Source organism: Eleutherodactylus coqui, chromosome 7 (genome assembly GCF_035609145.1).
Source record: "Eleutherodactylus coqui strain aEleCoq1 chromosome 7, aEleCoq1.hap1, whole genome shotgun sequence".
NCBI lineage: Eukaryota > Metazoa > Chordata > Amphibia > Anura > Eleutherodactylidae > Eleutherodactylus > Eleutherodactylus coqui.
The window spans coordinates 164,358,592-164,374,862 of NC_089843.1; the positions used below are offsets into that span (position 1 = coordinate 164,358,592).

Genomic DNA, 16,271 nt, shown 5'->3' on the forward strand with positions numbered 1-16,271 from the left:
GATGGGGGAGGAATAAACAAGTATAGAATTCTTGTTTTCTATTGTCAGAACCCCTTTTAATGCAAACATCAAAGGAAAAAAAATTGCTACGGTTCATTAGAGGAGTTGGTAATCTAGTCAAAGAAAAGACATCTGTCTACAAGATGCAGCTGACGGATGTATGAAATTAGGTTAAACAGTAATGCTGCTAAAGCACCAAATGAGGAAGAAATGGCCAAACCCTAAGGAGGGGAATAAAGTTGTATTTGGGTGTTTTAGTGACAAGAAAAACTGTGCGATTGCAAAAATTAAAAATGTGGTTAACGATAAACGGAGATAAGGCTGTCACTGACCACTTGAATGGCTACTTTAGTTGTGTTGTCAGAAGAAAATGATTGGGCCTGGTATTAACGCTAGTTGCAGGCGCTCTGAAACATGGTTTTTGGATACTGGGAACTTGAAGGCCTCATATCCACTAGAAAAATACAATCCGCCCAGAATCTGCTGCAGATTTCCACAGCAGATTCCGCGCGGATTTGCTTTAAATGGGTTTTTTTTTTTTTCATGTGGATATCCGCACCCATTGCTAGCAATGTGGCCGATCCGCGTGGAATCCGCGGTAAAATGGAGCATGCCACGTTTTTCCTCCTGCACGGAAAAAAACGCAAATCTATTAAAATGTTATCCGCAGGTGCAAAATTCAATTAAATTGACTGCGGATGGCCAATGATTCCCTATGGGCAAAATTGAATGTGGAATCCGCAATTCAATTTTGCTAGTGGACATGAGGCCTAACTGATGGGCCATGTGGTCATTTTCTAGGTTTCTAGAGTAGTGCAGCTCTTTTTCATTCACTTCAGTGGGAGAAAGCTGCGCTATCATACTGGGCCGCTGCAGAATGGTCAAAAGTCCGAGCCAGCCTGTCGCTACTTCACTTTGGTTGATCAGTGGGCATCCAGGGTGGCAAACCCCTGCTGATTTGGCTATTTATGACTATCCTGGAGATGGGTTGTATATAGATGTGGACCAGAAATCGCCCTTTATGCGTTTTGTTTAAAGTTGGATTTGACATCTATTGCTAACCTGGTGATGCTTGGCCTTATTGTTTGAGTGGTATCGTGGTGTTACAAAGTATATGGCTGTTAGGGAGCCTGTGGATTCTAGTGGAAAGGAGGCTTTCATCTGTAACAACTGTAAATGATTTATTTGCAGAATGACCAAACCTACTTAATGGAAAGTCTTCAGATATGTGACGCCCTAATGGCAGAGAAGGTAAGTAGTTGTTTAGTCTTTTGTGTGTGCCATGTAAAAATCAGTTATTTTTATCTTTCAGATGTCAGTAGTTTAAAAAATAAATAAAAAAAAAAAAAAAAAAGCCAAATGCGCAGCTCCACAGATGTATATAAACATATGATAAAATCATATCCTCTTAACCGTACCCTCACGCCACCCCCTATACAGCTAAACGTTCCCATAGGAAACCATTAGTTCTAATAGCCACAAATGTTTTTTTTTTTTTTTTCACGCGTGATTTTTGCACACATAGGCCCCCATGTGAAAGAGGTCTTGGAGTAATGAGCATTCCAAATTTTCTAACTTCTATTATTCCCATTTACCTTTTTTATTCTTGAATTTTCTATTAAAAAATAAATAAAATTTGCTTCATGTAATACTATTCTAAATGTAATCTTGTCACCATTTTCTAGCTAAACGCTCATGAGGAGTTGGCTGATATGCAGAATAACTTTGATCATCTAGTAAATGAGAATGAAAGCCTGAAAAGAGAGATGGCTGATCTGGAAAAACGTCTTCAGGAGAAACAGGAGACTAATGAATTTGAAATGCTGGAGAAAGAAACTCGAGAAGAGCATGAGGTGAGGCCAACTAATTCTAAGAGCACAATGAAGTGTGAAACATTGGCGCAGTCTAATTTTATGGGTCTTGGGATTACATTCCCACCTATTAGTCATGATCTAAATCGCTTTGTAATATTACCCTTAGTTCTTATGTGTATCGTGCGGTTCCTTGGACGCAGACAGGAGAGTAAGAAGGGGGCGTCTTTCATTCTGCTTGTCCTGGCCACATCCAAAGACCTAATCGATAGTATTATCAAGTATATGTATGAGTGATTCATTTGTTTACAGATGTTCGTCAACCGGATGTAGATATCAAACAGTAACCTACTATTAGAAATTACTTTTATTGTGCCACCTTAAAGTAATGTGATTGTCGCACTAGTTCTGCTCGGCACAGACAAGTTCTGTAACTTTTCGACATACTGTAATACTTCAATTAGATGTAGGTGCTATGTTTGTTATCACCAGTGTGAGTATGACACATGTAGGTGGACTATATGAAGGCCCTGCGTATCACGGATGAACACAAAGATGCAGATCTGATACCCTGTTCCCTGAAAATAAGACATCCCCTGAAAATAAGACACAGCATGATTTTCCAGAATTTTTGAGGATGCAAAATGATTTTTCAGCATTTTTGAGGATGCTTGAAATATAATCCCTACTCCAAAATTAAGCCTTGCTAACAGTTAATTAAAAAAGTCAATTTAAATAGTGTCCAGGCAGCTATACATGTAAAAAAGTTAAACCTTTTTGAACAAAAATTAATATAAGACACTGTCTTATTTTCAGGGAAACAGCAGTACCTTTTTAAAAATAATCCTTTTATGGAACCTTGTTAAAATTCTCAAGCTTGTCATAATGACATTTTAACTTATTAGTCACTAGAGATGAGCGAGTAGTGCCTTAGCCGAGTATCTCCCCGCTCGTCTCTAAAGATTCGGGGGCCGGCGCGGGTGACAGGTAAGTTGTGAGGGGGAGGGAGAGTGAGATCTCCCCGCTCTCCCCCGCCAGCCCCCAATTCTTTAGAGACGAGCGGGGAGATACTCGGCTAAGGCACTATTCGCTCGAGTAATGTGCCTTAGTGAGTATACTCGCTCATCTCTATTAGTCACCTGATCGTCTGCCTGACCTATCGCCGGTACTATTAGACACCCCATCCATAATGTGCTTCTGTAATTATGGTTGGTTTGGTTTTGTTCATCTCCCAATGACACTACAGTACTTGACTATTGGCACACAGCTACTTCTCAGATTTCAGACACTACGTCTTTGTCTTTAGCATCAGTGGGTCCCAGCATTCAGAAGCCCACTAATCCAGGCATGTCAAATTCAATGGGCCATGAAAAAAGACGTGATAGAAAAAAATAAAAAAAAACATGCCCACTTTTCCCATACTTGCAGTCTTTATTTTTAAATATACTTAACGAGATTGTCAAACACAATCCTGTCTAATACAGAAGTAAGACACCCAAACTGCCTAGAACTGTGTATTTAAGTGTCTACAACTAAATCTCGTTTTAGCTCTAATAACAAAATTGGCTTTTTTTTTTTCTCTCATCATGAAGCAAGTGGATAGTGTTAGACTGGTGGCTGAATTCATGGGATGCCGTTTTAATCTCCCTGAGGGTGGTTTCACACGGGTGAGAAGATCACGCTATTTTTTTCTGTTGTGAGAGGCGGTAGAAAAGCAGATTAAGGAACCCATGCTTTTCAATGGTTTCCTTCCCATTACCGATGTTTTCACTGATGCGATGTTGAGAGAACAAATAAATCGCGGCCTGCTCTTTCTGTAATGTGTGATTGTTATTTATTTTCCTCTGTCCCATGTTACCCTATGGAGCCTTCTTTTTATCGCAACGCAACAAACGTGTGATGCGAATATTTTTTTTTTATTTTTTTTTTTTCATTAGAAAGTCCTATTGACCCTTGTGATGAAAAAAAATGCTCATTACAAGAAAAAGCATTGCTGATGCTCAAGCACAAAGACGTGACTTTGCCATCGTTTTCTTGTGGCAAAATCATGATCGCCCGTGTGGAACTACCCTTCCTCTCTTCTAAATGAAGCTTGTGTGATTTTTTTTTTTTTTTTTTTTTTTTTTTTTTTTTTTAACTTTCTTGGGGTGATGGCTGTCTAATCAACAAAGTGCTCGCTAATGCTTCCTGCCATATTGCTAATTGCTTTCCAGGCACAACTAATCCATGAAATTTCCAATATAAAGAAGCTAATGCAGAATGCAGAGGTGATCAATCAAGAACTGGAGGTGAGGTTTCCTAGAATCGGCAATTAAAGCCAGAATGCCACTGATTCCCAGCTTTTCTGCACCATAAGGAAAATGATTTTTAAGGGCTCATGTCCACAGGTGTTTGTTCACCGCGTATTGCGTGTAATACGCGGTGGATGGAGTCATTGAAGGTCAATGGACTTTCATTGATACATGTGCGTGTAGATTCGCATAAGAAATGGATCGCAGCATGCTCTTTCTCGGTGTACCACGCAGCGCGAGCTACATGCCATTGTATAGGCAGCGAATGCAATACAGTGCATACGTGATCTCTGCCGGCAAACCACATATTTACAAACGCTGGTAAAATGCTGCGGGAACACCCACAGTTCACCGATATGGACATACAGTATTACATTACAATATTCTGGGATTTTCTGTGGGATTACTCAGATCTTATCCATGGTCTTGCAGAAACAGTGGTGATCCAAAATACAGCTAGGTAATCAAACCATAAGTGGTCAGAACAGGAAGGGAATGCTCATTGAATCTTGCTTCAGAATCTGCACCAACTCCGCATCTCATTACTGTCAATGAAATCTATACTGATACTGCGGAATGTCTTTCTGCACACATCTCCTATTCACATACCTGCCAAAAAGCCATGTTTTAGGCAAATTTAGATTGACCTTTTAACTATACAGTAAAGTAGCAGGCATATGCTTCAAGCAAAAAGCAGTCAGATCTGCACCAAAAATCACTTTTGGAGTTCAGTAATGTTCTGTTGTGCAATATGAGAAGGGCACTAAATCTAGTAAGAGAGGTTTTATACAGTAAATGCCTAATTGGGGTATGTTCACACCTGAGTACGCTGCAGATTCCACCTCTGAAAACACCTGAGTGCAGATGAACCTTCTCCCTGAGGTAGGTGTGTGATGCTATTGTGCATGTGCTGCCTGGCTTGCCAAAGCATTAAAGGGAGGGTACTATTTGGGCAGGGCTTGTTCTCCTGCGGTCGTAACAGGGCATGAAATGTGAAAACCATAATGCTGATGCATAACCAAGCCTTCTCCTCTGGCTCCAGGCCCCTGCCTGTTATGGTCATCAGAGGTGGAGACCTTCTGTTCGATCTGGTAGACCGTGCTTTTGGTACTGCTGTCCTTTCTTTGCCCACCTCGGGTACTGTTTTGGGTCTTCCAGTGGCTACTGTGTAAACAAGCTAAAGAGAGAATTTTGGCACTTAATGTAAATCCTTTCCTCATAAAGTTCATCTGGGGCCACGGTAACAAATGGTGTGTAGGCTTCTGCCACTAGGCAGTGGACGCTAGGCAAAATATTGCTGTAGCTGCTTGCAGGGAGTGAGCTACTGTTCAGGAATGGCAGTAGGACGAGTGGCTAAGGAGGCAAAAGTTAGCTCAAAAGCTTAAACACAATCATGAAAAATGGCAAAACCGTAGCTAAGGCCAATAGAGTAATGTGGTGGCGTGGTTTTTTTTTGTTGTTTGTTTTGTTTTTTTTTTCCTCATTAATTTAATTGTGGAACAGATACTACTGCAAGTACAAATACCTGATTTTCTCCCCCTCAATCTTGCCCACTCAATTCACAAAACAATTATAAAGGTACCACAAAAAATGCTGTCGTGAAAATATGACTTTTGTTTTAATGTTTTCAGAATGAATTGGACACCAAATCTAAAGTTCTGAAAGAACAAGAACAAATAATGGCCCAATTGAAGAGAGAAAATGAAATGCTCCAGAAGAAAGTGAGATCTATGGATCTCTTGGCATCCATGGTATGGAGTTTTATACTTGCCGCCATAAAACACGAGGTCTTGTGTAGGCATCTATGTACATAATGGTTGTGGTTTGCAGGAGGACTGTGACAAGCTGTGTGATGAAGTGCTCCAGCTGAAGCAGTCTCTTAGTGATGCCGAAGCAGTGACTCGTGATGCTCAGAGAGAAGCCGCCTTCCTGAGGAGTGAGAATCTGGAGCTGAAAGAGAAGATGGTAAGGGCAGAGCTTTTATATGGATGGCTGCGCAAATGGTGGAATGACATGCTAAACGCAACAAATGAAGCTTTAGAAGAAATAAAATGAGACCTTTCCGTTTTAAAATTAAGTCTGTGGCTAAAAAAAAGAAAAGATTCTTGAAGGGGAAAAAAAACGTCTTTAGGAACAGCCATATTTAAAGGGGTTTTCCAGGGAGAATATTACTGATGACCTATCCTCAAGATGGGTAATGAATAGTTGATCGGCTGGGGTCTGTTGCTCAGGACCCCGACCGATCAGCTGAGCGGGCGCATGCGGTCAGCGCCGCAAATACAGAGGTCGGAGCGGAAGTCTCTGCACCGACCTCTGTGTAGTGGCCGGCGCTTGTAACTGCAGGCATGGCTCGCATTGATTTCAATGAGAAGGTCTGAAAAGGTCTGTGGTGGGAAGGGGTTAAAACGAAGATATCAGATGGTTCAAATAAGGAAAAGTTTGCTTACTACTTGACTTGCAGCATACTCTTGTTTAATAAGGTCATGCCATATGGCCATACTTACTGGTATATCCTTAAAAAAAAAATACAAGGGTGGATCTAGACCCCACATCCCTCAGCATGCAGACAGCCACTTTGCAATACGGAGGAGCATGGCATAGGTTCAAAATACTGCTGAACAGGGGAGCGGGTTAGGATTATACCTACACATAGATAAGGCATGCAAAGGGTACCAGACCAACTTATGCGTGTAGCACACCATGCAGACTTTCAATCTATTGACGCCACATACGATTCAATCTGGCGGCTTGCCCTGCACCTCAGAAGTGAACCACACTGGCATTGCCACACTGGGCTCTCCTGCATGTAAAGCCAGGCTGCTTGCTGCAGAAATAACATATACTGATAAATGAGTTATTGGTTTAAAATTTTCATCCAAATATAGAAGCCTGCAACCCAACATCAAGGGTTTTTGTCCTCTTGCGGGTTCTTTTTAACTGATATATCCTTTTTCTGTGGTGTTTGTAAGGTCATGCCATACCCCAGTATACTACTTGTATCTCAGAGATCTCCCCGCCGGCACCGGAATCTTTTCTTCAGAGTGGGCAGGTACTCGCTAAGGACAATGCTCGCTCGAGTAATTGCCCTTAGAGAGTATGCTCGCTCATCTCTACTCCTTAGTCATAACTAATGACTTATGGATAAGGATGTTTCATCCAAAACTGACATGTAAAGTCTGACATTCCATTTATGGACCATTTATTACAGAATTCTGCAGAGCATCCAGTATATCAATCTTTCAGTATGCGGCATTGTTCATCATGCTTACACTAATGGTATTATCAGAGAAATGGTGTAGAAAACAGAAGTTTCCTAATGTTTTTGTTGTGAAAGTAATGACCATTATTGAATTAAAACCTGGTTGCCTTCAACTTGATGCATGCAGATAGACTCCAATGAATGAAAAATGATGCTTTTACTGGATATGTCCTCTAGACTCGCGCCCACAAACACCTTGAACAAACGGTATTTCTGAGTACATGTGTTTTGTGTAGGATGAGCTCGTAATCCACTGTGAAAAACGGGAGAAAGACGCCTCGGGTTATGAAAAGCAACTGGAGAGTGAGAAGTCTAACGCTAAGAGGATGCAGGCTGACTTACAGAAGGAACTGCAGTATGCCTTTAATGAGCTGAATAAGCTCAACGGCCTCCTGGCTGGGAAAGTCCCCAAAGGTTGGTCAACTCGTATATCATATATGCATCTCATTTACATACCCTTCCATTTAATTGATGAGGTTTATTTTGAAAATGTATGTAAAACCGACTTATGGGCACTGTTCTGGTGAACAGAATATGTGACATTTAAGGGACTGTGAAACTAGAAACTCGTGACTGCTTACTCCTAGAAACTGCGCCACTTGTTTGTGTGCGGTGTTGCAACTTGGTCAAGTGAATGTAAGTGAGCCGCAGTACCACACACGAACCATGGGCAGGCATGGCGCTGTTTTTGGAAGAGAGCAGCCACGTGTCTTTAATTTCACTTCTGCTGAATGCCATTATCGGGATCACTTAATTTGAAGTGTGTGTGTGTGTGTGTGTGTGTGTGTGTGTAAGTGTGTGTGTGTGTGTGTGTAAGTGTGTGTGTGTGTGTGTGTGTGTGTGTGTAAGTAATGAGCTTCAAATTATTAGTGGTTTTCTTGACCACTAATAATGTGAAGCTTATTAACATTAAAAGGGGTTGTCCCGCGAAAGCAAGTGGGGGTATACACTTATGTATGGCCATATTAATGCACTTTGTAATGTACATCGTGCATTAATTATGAGCCATACAGAAGTTATTCACTTACCTGCTCCGTTGCTGGCGTCCTCGTCTCCATGGTGCCGTCTAATTTCAGCGTCTAATCTCCCGATTAGACGCGCTTGCGCAGTCCGGTCTTCTCCCTTCTGAATGGGGCCGCTCGTGCTGGAGAGCTGCTCCTCGTAGCTCCGCCCCGTCACGTGTGCTGATTCCAGCCAATCAGGAGGCTGGAATCGGCAATGGAACACACAGAGCCCACAGTGCACCATGGGAGAAGACCTGCGGTCCACCGTGGGTGAAGATCCCGGCGGCCATCTTCGCAAGGTAAGTAAGAAGTCACCGGAGCGCGGGGATTCGGGTAAGTACTATCCGTTTTGTTTTTTTTAAACCCCTGCATCGGGTTTGTCTCGCGCCGAACGGGGGGGCTATTGAAAAAAAAAACAAAACCGTTTCGGCGCGGGACAACCCCTTTTAAGCCTTCATGTAGTGAATGAGTATACTAATTCATGTATTAACCGCTTAAGGACATGGTCTATTTTGGCCGTAAGGACACAGATTTTTCTTTTTGGGACTTTCATCTCATTTTCAAAAGCTGTAACATTTTTTTATTTTTTTCCGTCGACAGTCATATGGCAGCTTGTTTTTTGTATGTCAAACGGGGTTGTTTGTTTGTTCTTTTTATTAGTACAGTTTTTAGGTACACAATGTATTGTAAAACTTTTATTTTTTGAGAGCAGGGAGAAAATGCATCAATCATGCCAGTTTTTTAACAGTGTTAATTAGGCAGCATACATGACATGATGAATTTTTTTTCTGTGTGTTGGTACGATTAGGACTATACTATACTAAGAGTTGTAGTTTGTATTGGTACCATTTTGGGGTACATATGGCTTTTTAGATTAATGACAATGCGGTTTTAACACTTGATTCGTTTGCTAGTCGTGTCGACTTGGATATAGTGGTGGGGCTCTGCAGATAAATTCAGCCTTCCCATGAGACCCATTTGGAAAAAAGAATGGGTAGAACACGTGAAATGGTTTTGTTTATTTAAAAAAAAAAAAAAAAAGTATAAAACGCCATCAACATATTTAAATTCATTCATAAAAGTGTTAGAGAATATTCTTGTCTGTACTAAAGGCGCTTGCTTTGTAATTTCTTGGTGGAAATGGTCAAAGAATGAAAAAGACAAAGATTCCCTTAATGCCCACCCCAACAGTTTAGGACAAGCTCAGTTCTGCAAGATAAAATTACTGGTTTGGGGCAAACGGATCTTGTTTTACTTCAGAAGGCTTTAGGTCCCGTTCTCAGAGCTATTGACATGCTTTTGGACGTATTTTAAGGCTGGATTCAGACGAACGTATATCGGCTCGGTTTTCACGCCCAGCCGATATACGGTGTCTCTCTCTGCAGGGGGTGGGGAGCCTGGAAGAGTCAGGAGCAGTGCTCTGAGCTCCCGCCCCCCTCTGCTTCCTCTCCGCCCCTCTGCACTATTTGCAATCGGGAGAGGCGGGGCTAATTCTCGGAACCTAGCCCCGCCCCCATCATGCCTCCTTTCATTGCAAATAGTGCAGAGGGCCGGAGAGGAGGCAGAGAGGGGGCGGGAGCTCAGTTCCTGCTCCTGGCTCTTCCATTCCCCCCTCCTGCAGATGAGGACACCGTATATCGGCTCTGCGTTAAAATCGAGCCGATATATGGTCGTCTGAATCTACCCTAAAGCTGAGATTCTTTGCTCTGAAATGACACGACGCATGTTAGTAAAAGATTTTTTTTTTTTTTTTTTTGCTGCTGCTGCTTCTCTGTTCACTTTGAAACTGATAAAATCTATCTTGGTAGACGAGACCGAATAACAGCACACTGACATGTCAGATTACCTGCAGTCCGTAGAAGCCTATAAAGAAGGGAGGAAGACCCAAGTGAGAATTAGCTATGCTGTTATGTGTGGCAGCTTCCGAATTCACAGCTACACTGCTCAGTACTTCTCAGCAATGTCTTCTATGGCTGCTGCTGCTTCTTTGTATATGAGAGCTGAATGAAGAACATGATCTTCTCTTCTGTGGGCAACCTATGAGAGGCAACATAGCAGCTAGTCTCCACCCACGAGCTCAAGGAAAACTGAGAAATGAAGATGGAATTTGCAGAGAGGAAAACAGTTGATAACTGCAGGATACAAGTTTTATAAGGATTTCACCATCATCACGATACGTCTGCTTGTTCTGTAAAGGTTAAGTATGTGTTAAGCACCAAACTAGGCCATGTCCTTACAGGGTTACATCAGGGTTAAATATTTGATTGTAAGTGCAAATCTATAATCCACAATTGATCCCTTATTGATGATGACTAATGCTCCTATCTGCACATGTAAATGAGCCTTTTAATCTCCCGAAAGAATGTTGGGGTGCTGAGTGCAATCTTCTCTGCCACAAGACATCCTTTCTCATAATGTTCCAGAATTGGATGTACTAGTCCTTCTTTGTATTGTTTGCAGAACTCCTATCTCATGTTGAGCTTGATAAGAAGGTTGCAGATTATTCAAAGCAGTTGAACGAACTTTTGGAGGAAAAGAAAACCATGGAGCAGGAAATTGCCAGCTTGTTGGAATACAAATCTTTACCTGGTGAAATAGAAAACCTTAAAGATCAGGTGACTTTTACAACTTATGGTTTATTTTATTTTGTGGATGAACAGTGTTAAAAAGGTACCTTTTTAGCTTTAGCTGTTTAAACCATAAAGGTGCACGTGCAAAGGGGTTTATAATGAGGACCACTCCTGTCTATACTCCCCTTTTAAGGACCTACAGATGATGCAAGGGGGAAATGACACAATTTAGGACTCCTTCTCATGAGCCAGAAATGAACGCTGCTCTGTAAGAATGACTCCTCCTTGGGCGGGAACAGCTGCCGTGTAATGGCACATTCCCTTTACAGTGGCTGAAATGTCCGTCTGGCAGCAGCTTCCCACTGCAGAATTAGTTTGCCGGGAGTTGCACGCATGGCTCCACTCTGGCGGAGGTTGTCTAATGTAATGTTGGGTGCGTTCAGATAAGAAACTAGAACAGAATTTACAAGTTATTAAAGGGATTTACCAAGATGGCCATCGCCTATCCATAGGATAGGTGATAAGTCTGATCGTGGTGGTCTCGCCGCTGAGACGTTCACTGATCCCGAGAATTTGTTATAGCATGTCTTATGAATAGAGATGAGCGAGCGTACTCGCTAAGGCAAACTACTCGAGCTGCTCACCACCCCCCGGCCAGCACTCGAATCTTTAGAGACGATCGGGCAGGTACTCGCATAAGACACTACTCGCTCGTAGTTTGCCTTGGCGAGTACGCTCGCTCATCTCTACTTATGAATATGCAATAAATGCTTTGCCTCAGCATAAAGATGTGAGAATATCTTTAGAATGGCTTCATGTGGAACCCCTTGCAGTCAGACTTCTTTTTTCAATCCGCAATAAAGAGTTGCTGTCATTATAATTACGACACAACTGTCATTCATACAGCTTTTCCGCTTACAAGAAGAGGCGCTTCAGAATGCGACTGTACATGAGGAACTCCTTCAGAAGACGGAAGAACTTGAACAGGGACAGATTAGTCAGAAAGAGGAGATAAGTAATCTAATGAAGACTGTGATGGAAGCTGAGTCTACGCTGGAGTCATGGCAAAATGAAAAGCGAGAAACTGAGCAACTTCTTACTACTCTGCAGCAGCAAATGGATGAGATTACTGGAGAGCGAGATGAACTCAGGGCCACAAAGGAAAGCTTGACCTTGGAAATGGCGTCTCTTAAAGTAAGTGTGTTCAAATATTGTATAATGGATGTAAACGGCCGTATCACAAATGGAATTTTTTTAAATTTTTTTAAGGAAATGTTCGTCTTCCTATAATTGATTCATTAGTTCGTGCTCCAGACCCCCAAGTAATGTGGTGTTTTTTAAATGGTTGCTTAGAAATGCCATGTGACATCGGATTCCTATGTAGGTTCAATGGTGTCGCTTACTGTGAGGGAAAGGAAACTGTCAGAATGCATGGCATATTTATTATGGAGATAAGTGGGTGTTTGTATACAAATGGGTCACTGTCATTTGCTGAAACACTTTTTTTTTTTTTTAGTTTTAGATTCTTAAAAAATCCAAACAAGCAGCACCGCTTCTTGCTTTCTGAACCACCATGAGTCCTAGCTCATGGATTCCAACTATTGTTGATCTTCAAATTAAATTGAAGGTGGAATACCTCCCTGAGTTATAAAGACGGGCAACATTCCGACTGTGTATATAGCTTGTTACTGAAATAACCATTTTGCTGTTGAACATGGATACTTGAGAATGAAGAGCCTATGCAAACCCAACTCATGTGGAATGATGTGTTTGATAACTTGCAGGACGTGGAAGCAGAGCTCCTCTCCTTGCGGAATGAGAAATTAAACCTTGAGGAGAAGCTTTTCAGTCTACAGCAACACATTGATATGATGACAAGTGAAAGAGATGAGCTGAAGGCTACACTTCAGAGCCTAGTGTCAGAAAGAGACCAGCTGAAGGAAGACCTTAGAGAGAACGTAGAGATGGTAAGTATGAAATCCGTGGGTTTTCTTTTGCTGCAAGTTCCCCAACAGAATTTATAAATTGTTTCTGAATATTCTTGTTTCTTCCCCCTTATAGTCTATTGAAACTCAAGATGACCTTAGACAGGCACTACATGACCTTCAGCAGCAGAGACAGAGGGTAGAAGAGCTAACATCTCAGATTGCATCTCTAGAACAAAAGGTATGGTACATTGCACAATTGATACTGCATTTGTATCTTGAACCATCCATAGTGCACGGATCTTATTTGTGGTTTTTCACTGAAGAATATTTATGGAGATGGTCATAATTCGTAAAGCTTAAATGGATAGTTTACAAAACTAACATAATGGCTGTTATCTGCAGCCTGTAAGAAACCAACCCTAGAATATAACTAGGATGGATTGATGAGAGCGAAGAAGGGGCAGGGGTGTTTGGTGTGGAGCTGCAGAGGTAGAACCTAAGACCACACTCTTCCTTCAACTCCAACCCCTCTTCTTCTCTCAACAACCTATACTGGTTAAATTCTAGGATGTGATTCTTAGTTTGCAGATGGTGGCCATTTTGTTCATTTGGGAGACTATTTTAACGTCTGTCACGATGAACAAAACTGGAACATAACCGTGCCCCAGAAATGAGTCCCTCTCTACAAGCTGAAAGCAAGGCCTTAACAACATTTGAAACCTTAATATAGGTGAGGAACTATAACGATTGGTAGTGTTAGACACAGCCTCTCCTGTCAAGAAGCTGGTGTGTGTGTTTCTTTCCCCGCCTCCCCAAGTTTCTCCTATCTGATCTCTTTAAAAGTTATGGAAACCTTTCTCCTCTGTTGCCTTAGGGAACATTGCTTAGACTGTGAGTATAGCTACTGCCACTAGTAGATGGACACTAAACAAATAGTGTTGGCTCCTCCTATTAGCTATACCTTTCCTGCAGGCACCAAGCTAATCAGTTTTAGCTTAGTGTTTGTAGGAGGCAGACTTCTGTTACCTGTCTTCAATGCTTATCTTTCTGGATTTGGGAGTACAAGGCTGGCACTGGACTCTCCCTTTTAACCCAACAAAGCAGGCGAACAGACTGGAATTAACTAGTCTGTTGTCAGCCTGACCCTCAGACAAGGTGGCACAGCATGGTCAACCCGTCACTTGCAGTGACTACCTATTGGAGGACTCCTTTCCTACCCATAGCCAGGCAAGCACAGGGGTGTGCACTGCTGGAGTATCAGAGCTGTTCGGTGGAAAGGTGCTTCTTTTCTACTCTGGAAAGTGGGAGGCTTGGCAGTGTAGCTTGCCAACAGCACTTGGGAGGTGGCTGGGACTGTTTAACCTGGGTCTGTCACCCATGCGCTGGTATTTCTTGTGGGGCCTGTGGGTGCCAGCTCACCCACACAGCACCACTGGTCTGCACTTCTGGAGTGGGACTTGTTGCACGCTACAGGAAGCCGTGCACATGTCTTCCTGCACATGCCACTGCTTTTCACACTTGTACGGCCTTCGTCGCTAATTGAGGCTTTGGCCTAGCTTAGCTGCAGCACTTTCGGTAACGTGAGCCATGATATTGCTGTGGTCCACTCACAGCTTGCTCTGGTAGGGGGAGGGCTTTCTGCTTTCCCTTCTATCCTCCTCCAGCGTGCCCAGTATCGGACTTCCTATTGGCTCCCACCTCTTCTGACACAGCCCACCTGCCTGCTGAGACCAGTGGTGCCTCGGGCGTGCTCCTCGCACATCTAGCGACTGGCAGTTCAGGAACCAGGTAAGCTCTGCCTGGTGGCTAGCTCATTTTCCGGATTGCTCCTCCTGCAGTGCCCTTAGCAGTACACCATTTACGGGTTGCTCGGACTACTGTCTGCAAACCCGATTCCAGACAAGGCCTAGCGTGAGCCACACATTTTGATCGCGCTGCAGTACCAAATCCATAGACTTTGCTCCTGTCCAGCCCTCATCAACTGCTAAACCGAAATGGGCACGCTCTCTTTTGAGCGGTGCCAGACCTTACTAAAGCGCTCATAGACGGGCTGGAGCGTACTATTTGTCAAGTGTGTTTGATGAAGAATTTGCCACTCAATGTCTCTTATAGTAGGTCACAGAAATGGGCTAGGCCTCCTTGCTCGAGGCAAACTTCTAGCTCCCCCACATCGCTATCTTCTCAAATCACTGCGGCAATGTGTTCGAATCTCACTCCCAGTGACAATTCAATCTGAAGGCAAGCTTTTAGTATCTCTCTGATTGTGACTTGGAGGAGGAACAGGCATCTAGGCTCTCTCTCTCTGGTTGCTAGCCTTCATCCGTGGAAGCCTTTTCTTTTATATGCCTGAAGCATCTTCCAAAGGTCTTTCCCGCTCATTCAGAATTTTGAGGTGGTGTTTGGTTTGAAGCATTAGTCAAAGAATGGAACCTTCCTGACAGTGTTTAAACATGTAACCTTTTATAGAAGACTTAGTTAAGTGGTCATGTTCCCCAGTAGTGGATGTCCTTTTAAGCATCTCTTGCCATTGTGACTCTTCAATAGGGGCCTATGTCTCCTTCCCATTTTCTTTCATGAGTAAAGCTTGTCTAGCTCCATAACTCTCATGTTGTTCCAAATAGGTGTATACTGTGTATTGTCTTTTATCTCCACTATATCCCTAATCTTCCAAACAGTGTCCACCTTGGCGTCCCCGAAACGGTCCTCCAAGTCCACCTCTACTAAATCCTTCGCATCAAGGGTGGCTCCCTACCCAAACCATGCGGGGTGGTGGTTTGGGAGGGGGGGGGGGGGGGGAGCAGAGTTTATCTTTCCCTATTAAAGAAAGCCTGGATCACCCACACCTCAGACTCCGGGGTTCAAGAACCCCCTGAATCACTGCTTCAGAATTCCGCTGTCTTTCAAAGACCAATTCTTTGGCTCGCGATTCACACTTTGTCAATCCAGAGTGTAATAGGCCCTTTTTAACCGTTGCAAAATCTGGACTTTCTGGGTCTTTTCTTTGACACAGCACATACTTGGGTCCTACAGGAATTACATCTCCTTGGGGGACAGGTATGCTCCCTGCAATCTCAGACTCTTGTGACCATCCGTCACTGGATAAGAATTCTGTGCCATGATGGTAGTCTTTATCGAGGCGATACTGTTCAGCCAGTTTCATACCTGGGCCATTCTCTCAGTGGGACAAATCTGTGGACTGTCTGGATCGTTGGGTCCGCCTGACTCGCCAACTTCAGCACTCCCTTCTCTGGTGGTTGGACTCTCTACAAGTCAGCCTGGGGTGCTTTTTTCAGACTCTCTGCTGGCAGGTACTCTTCATGAACGCCAGACTTCTCGACTGGGCGGGGGGAGGGTACACTGCAGAAGCTCACAGTCCAAGACACTTGGACAGTAAGGGAACTGACTTTT

General features: G+C 43.1%; 1 protein-coding gene across 5 annotated transcripts in view; it reads left to right on the forward strand.

The window, feature by feature from the left end:
- The window catches only part of LOC136572918 (centromere-associated protein E-like), a 73,664-nt gene that overhangs the window by 23,253 nt on the left and 34,140 nt on the right, over positions 1 to 16,271 (forward strand). For 4 of the 5 annotated variants that reach the window (XM_066573944.1, XM_066573941.1, XM_066573942.1 and 1 more), the window contains exons 16-25: positions 1,192 to 1,251; positions 1,686 to 1,853; positions 4,025 to 4,099; positions 5,734 to 5,853; positions 5,933 to 6,067; positions 7,598 to 7,775; positions 10,826 to 10,980; positions 11,842 to 12,129; positions 12,720 to 12,902; positions 12,997 to 13,101. In XM_066573944.1, coding sequence (XP_066430041.1) covers positions 1,192 to 1,251; positions 1,686 to 1,853; positions 4,025 to 4,099; positions 5,734 to 5,853; positions 5,933 to 6,067; positions 7,598 to 7,775; positions 10,826 to 10,980; positions 11,842 to 12,129; positions 12,720 to 12,902; positions 12,997 to 13,101 — 1,467 coding nt within the window. The remainder of the gene's footprint in view (positions 1 to 1,191; positions 1,252 to 1,685; positions 1,854 to 4,024; positions 4,100 to 5,733; positions 5,854 to 5,932; positions 6,068 to 7,597; positions 7,776 to 10,825; positions 10,981 to 11,841; positions 12,130 to 12,719; positions 12,903 to 12,996; positions 13,102 to 16,271) is intronic. The other variant, XM_066573943.1, reaches the window with a different exon arrangement.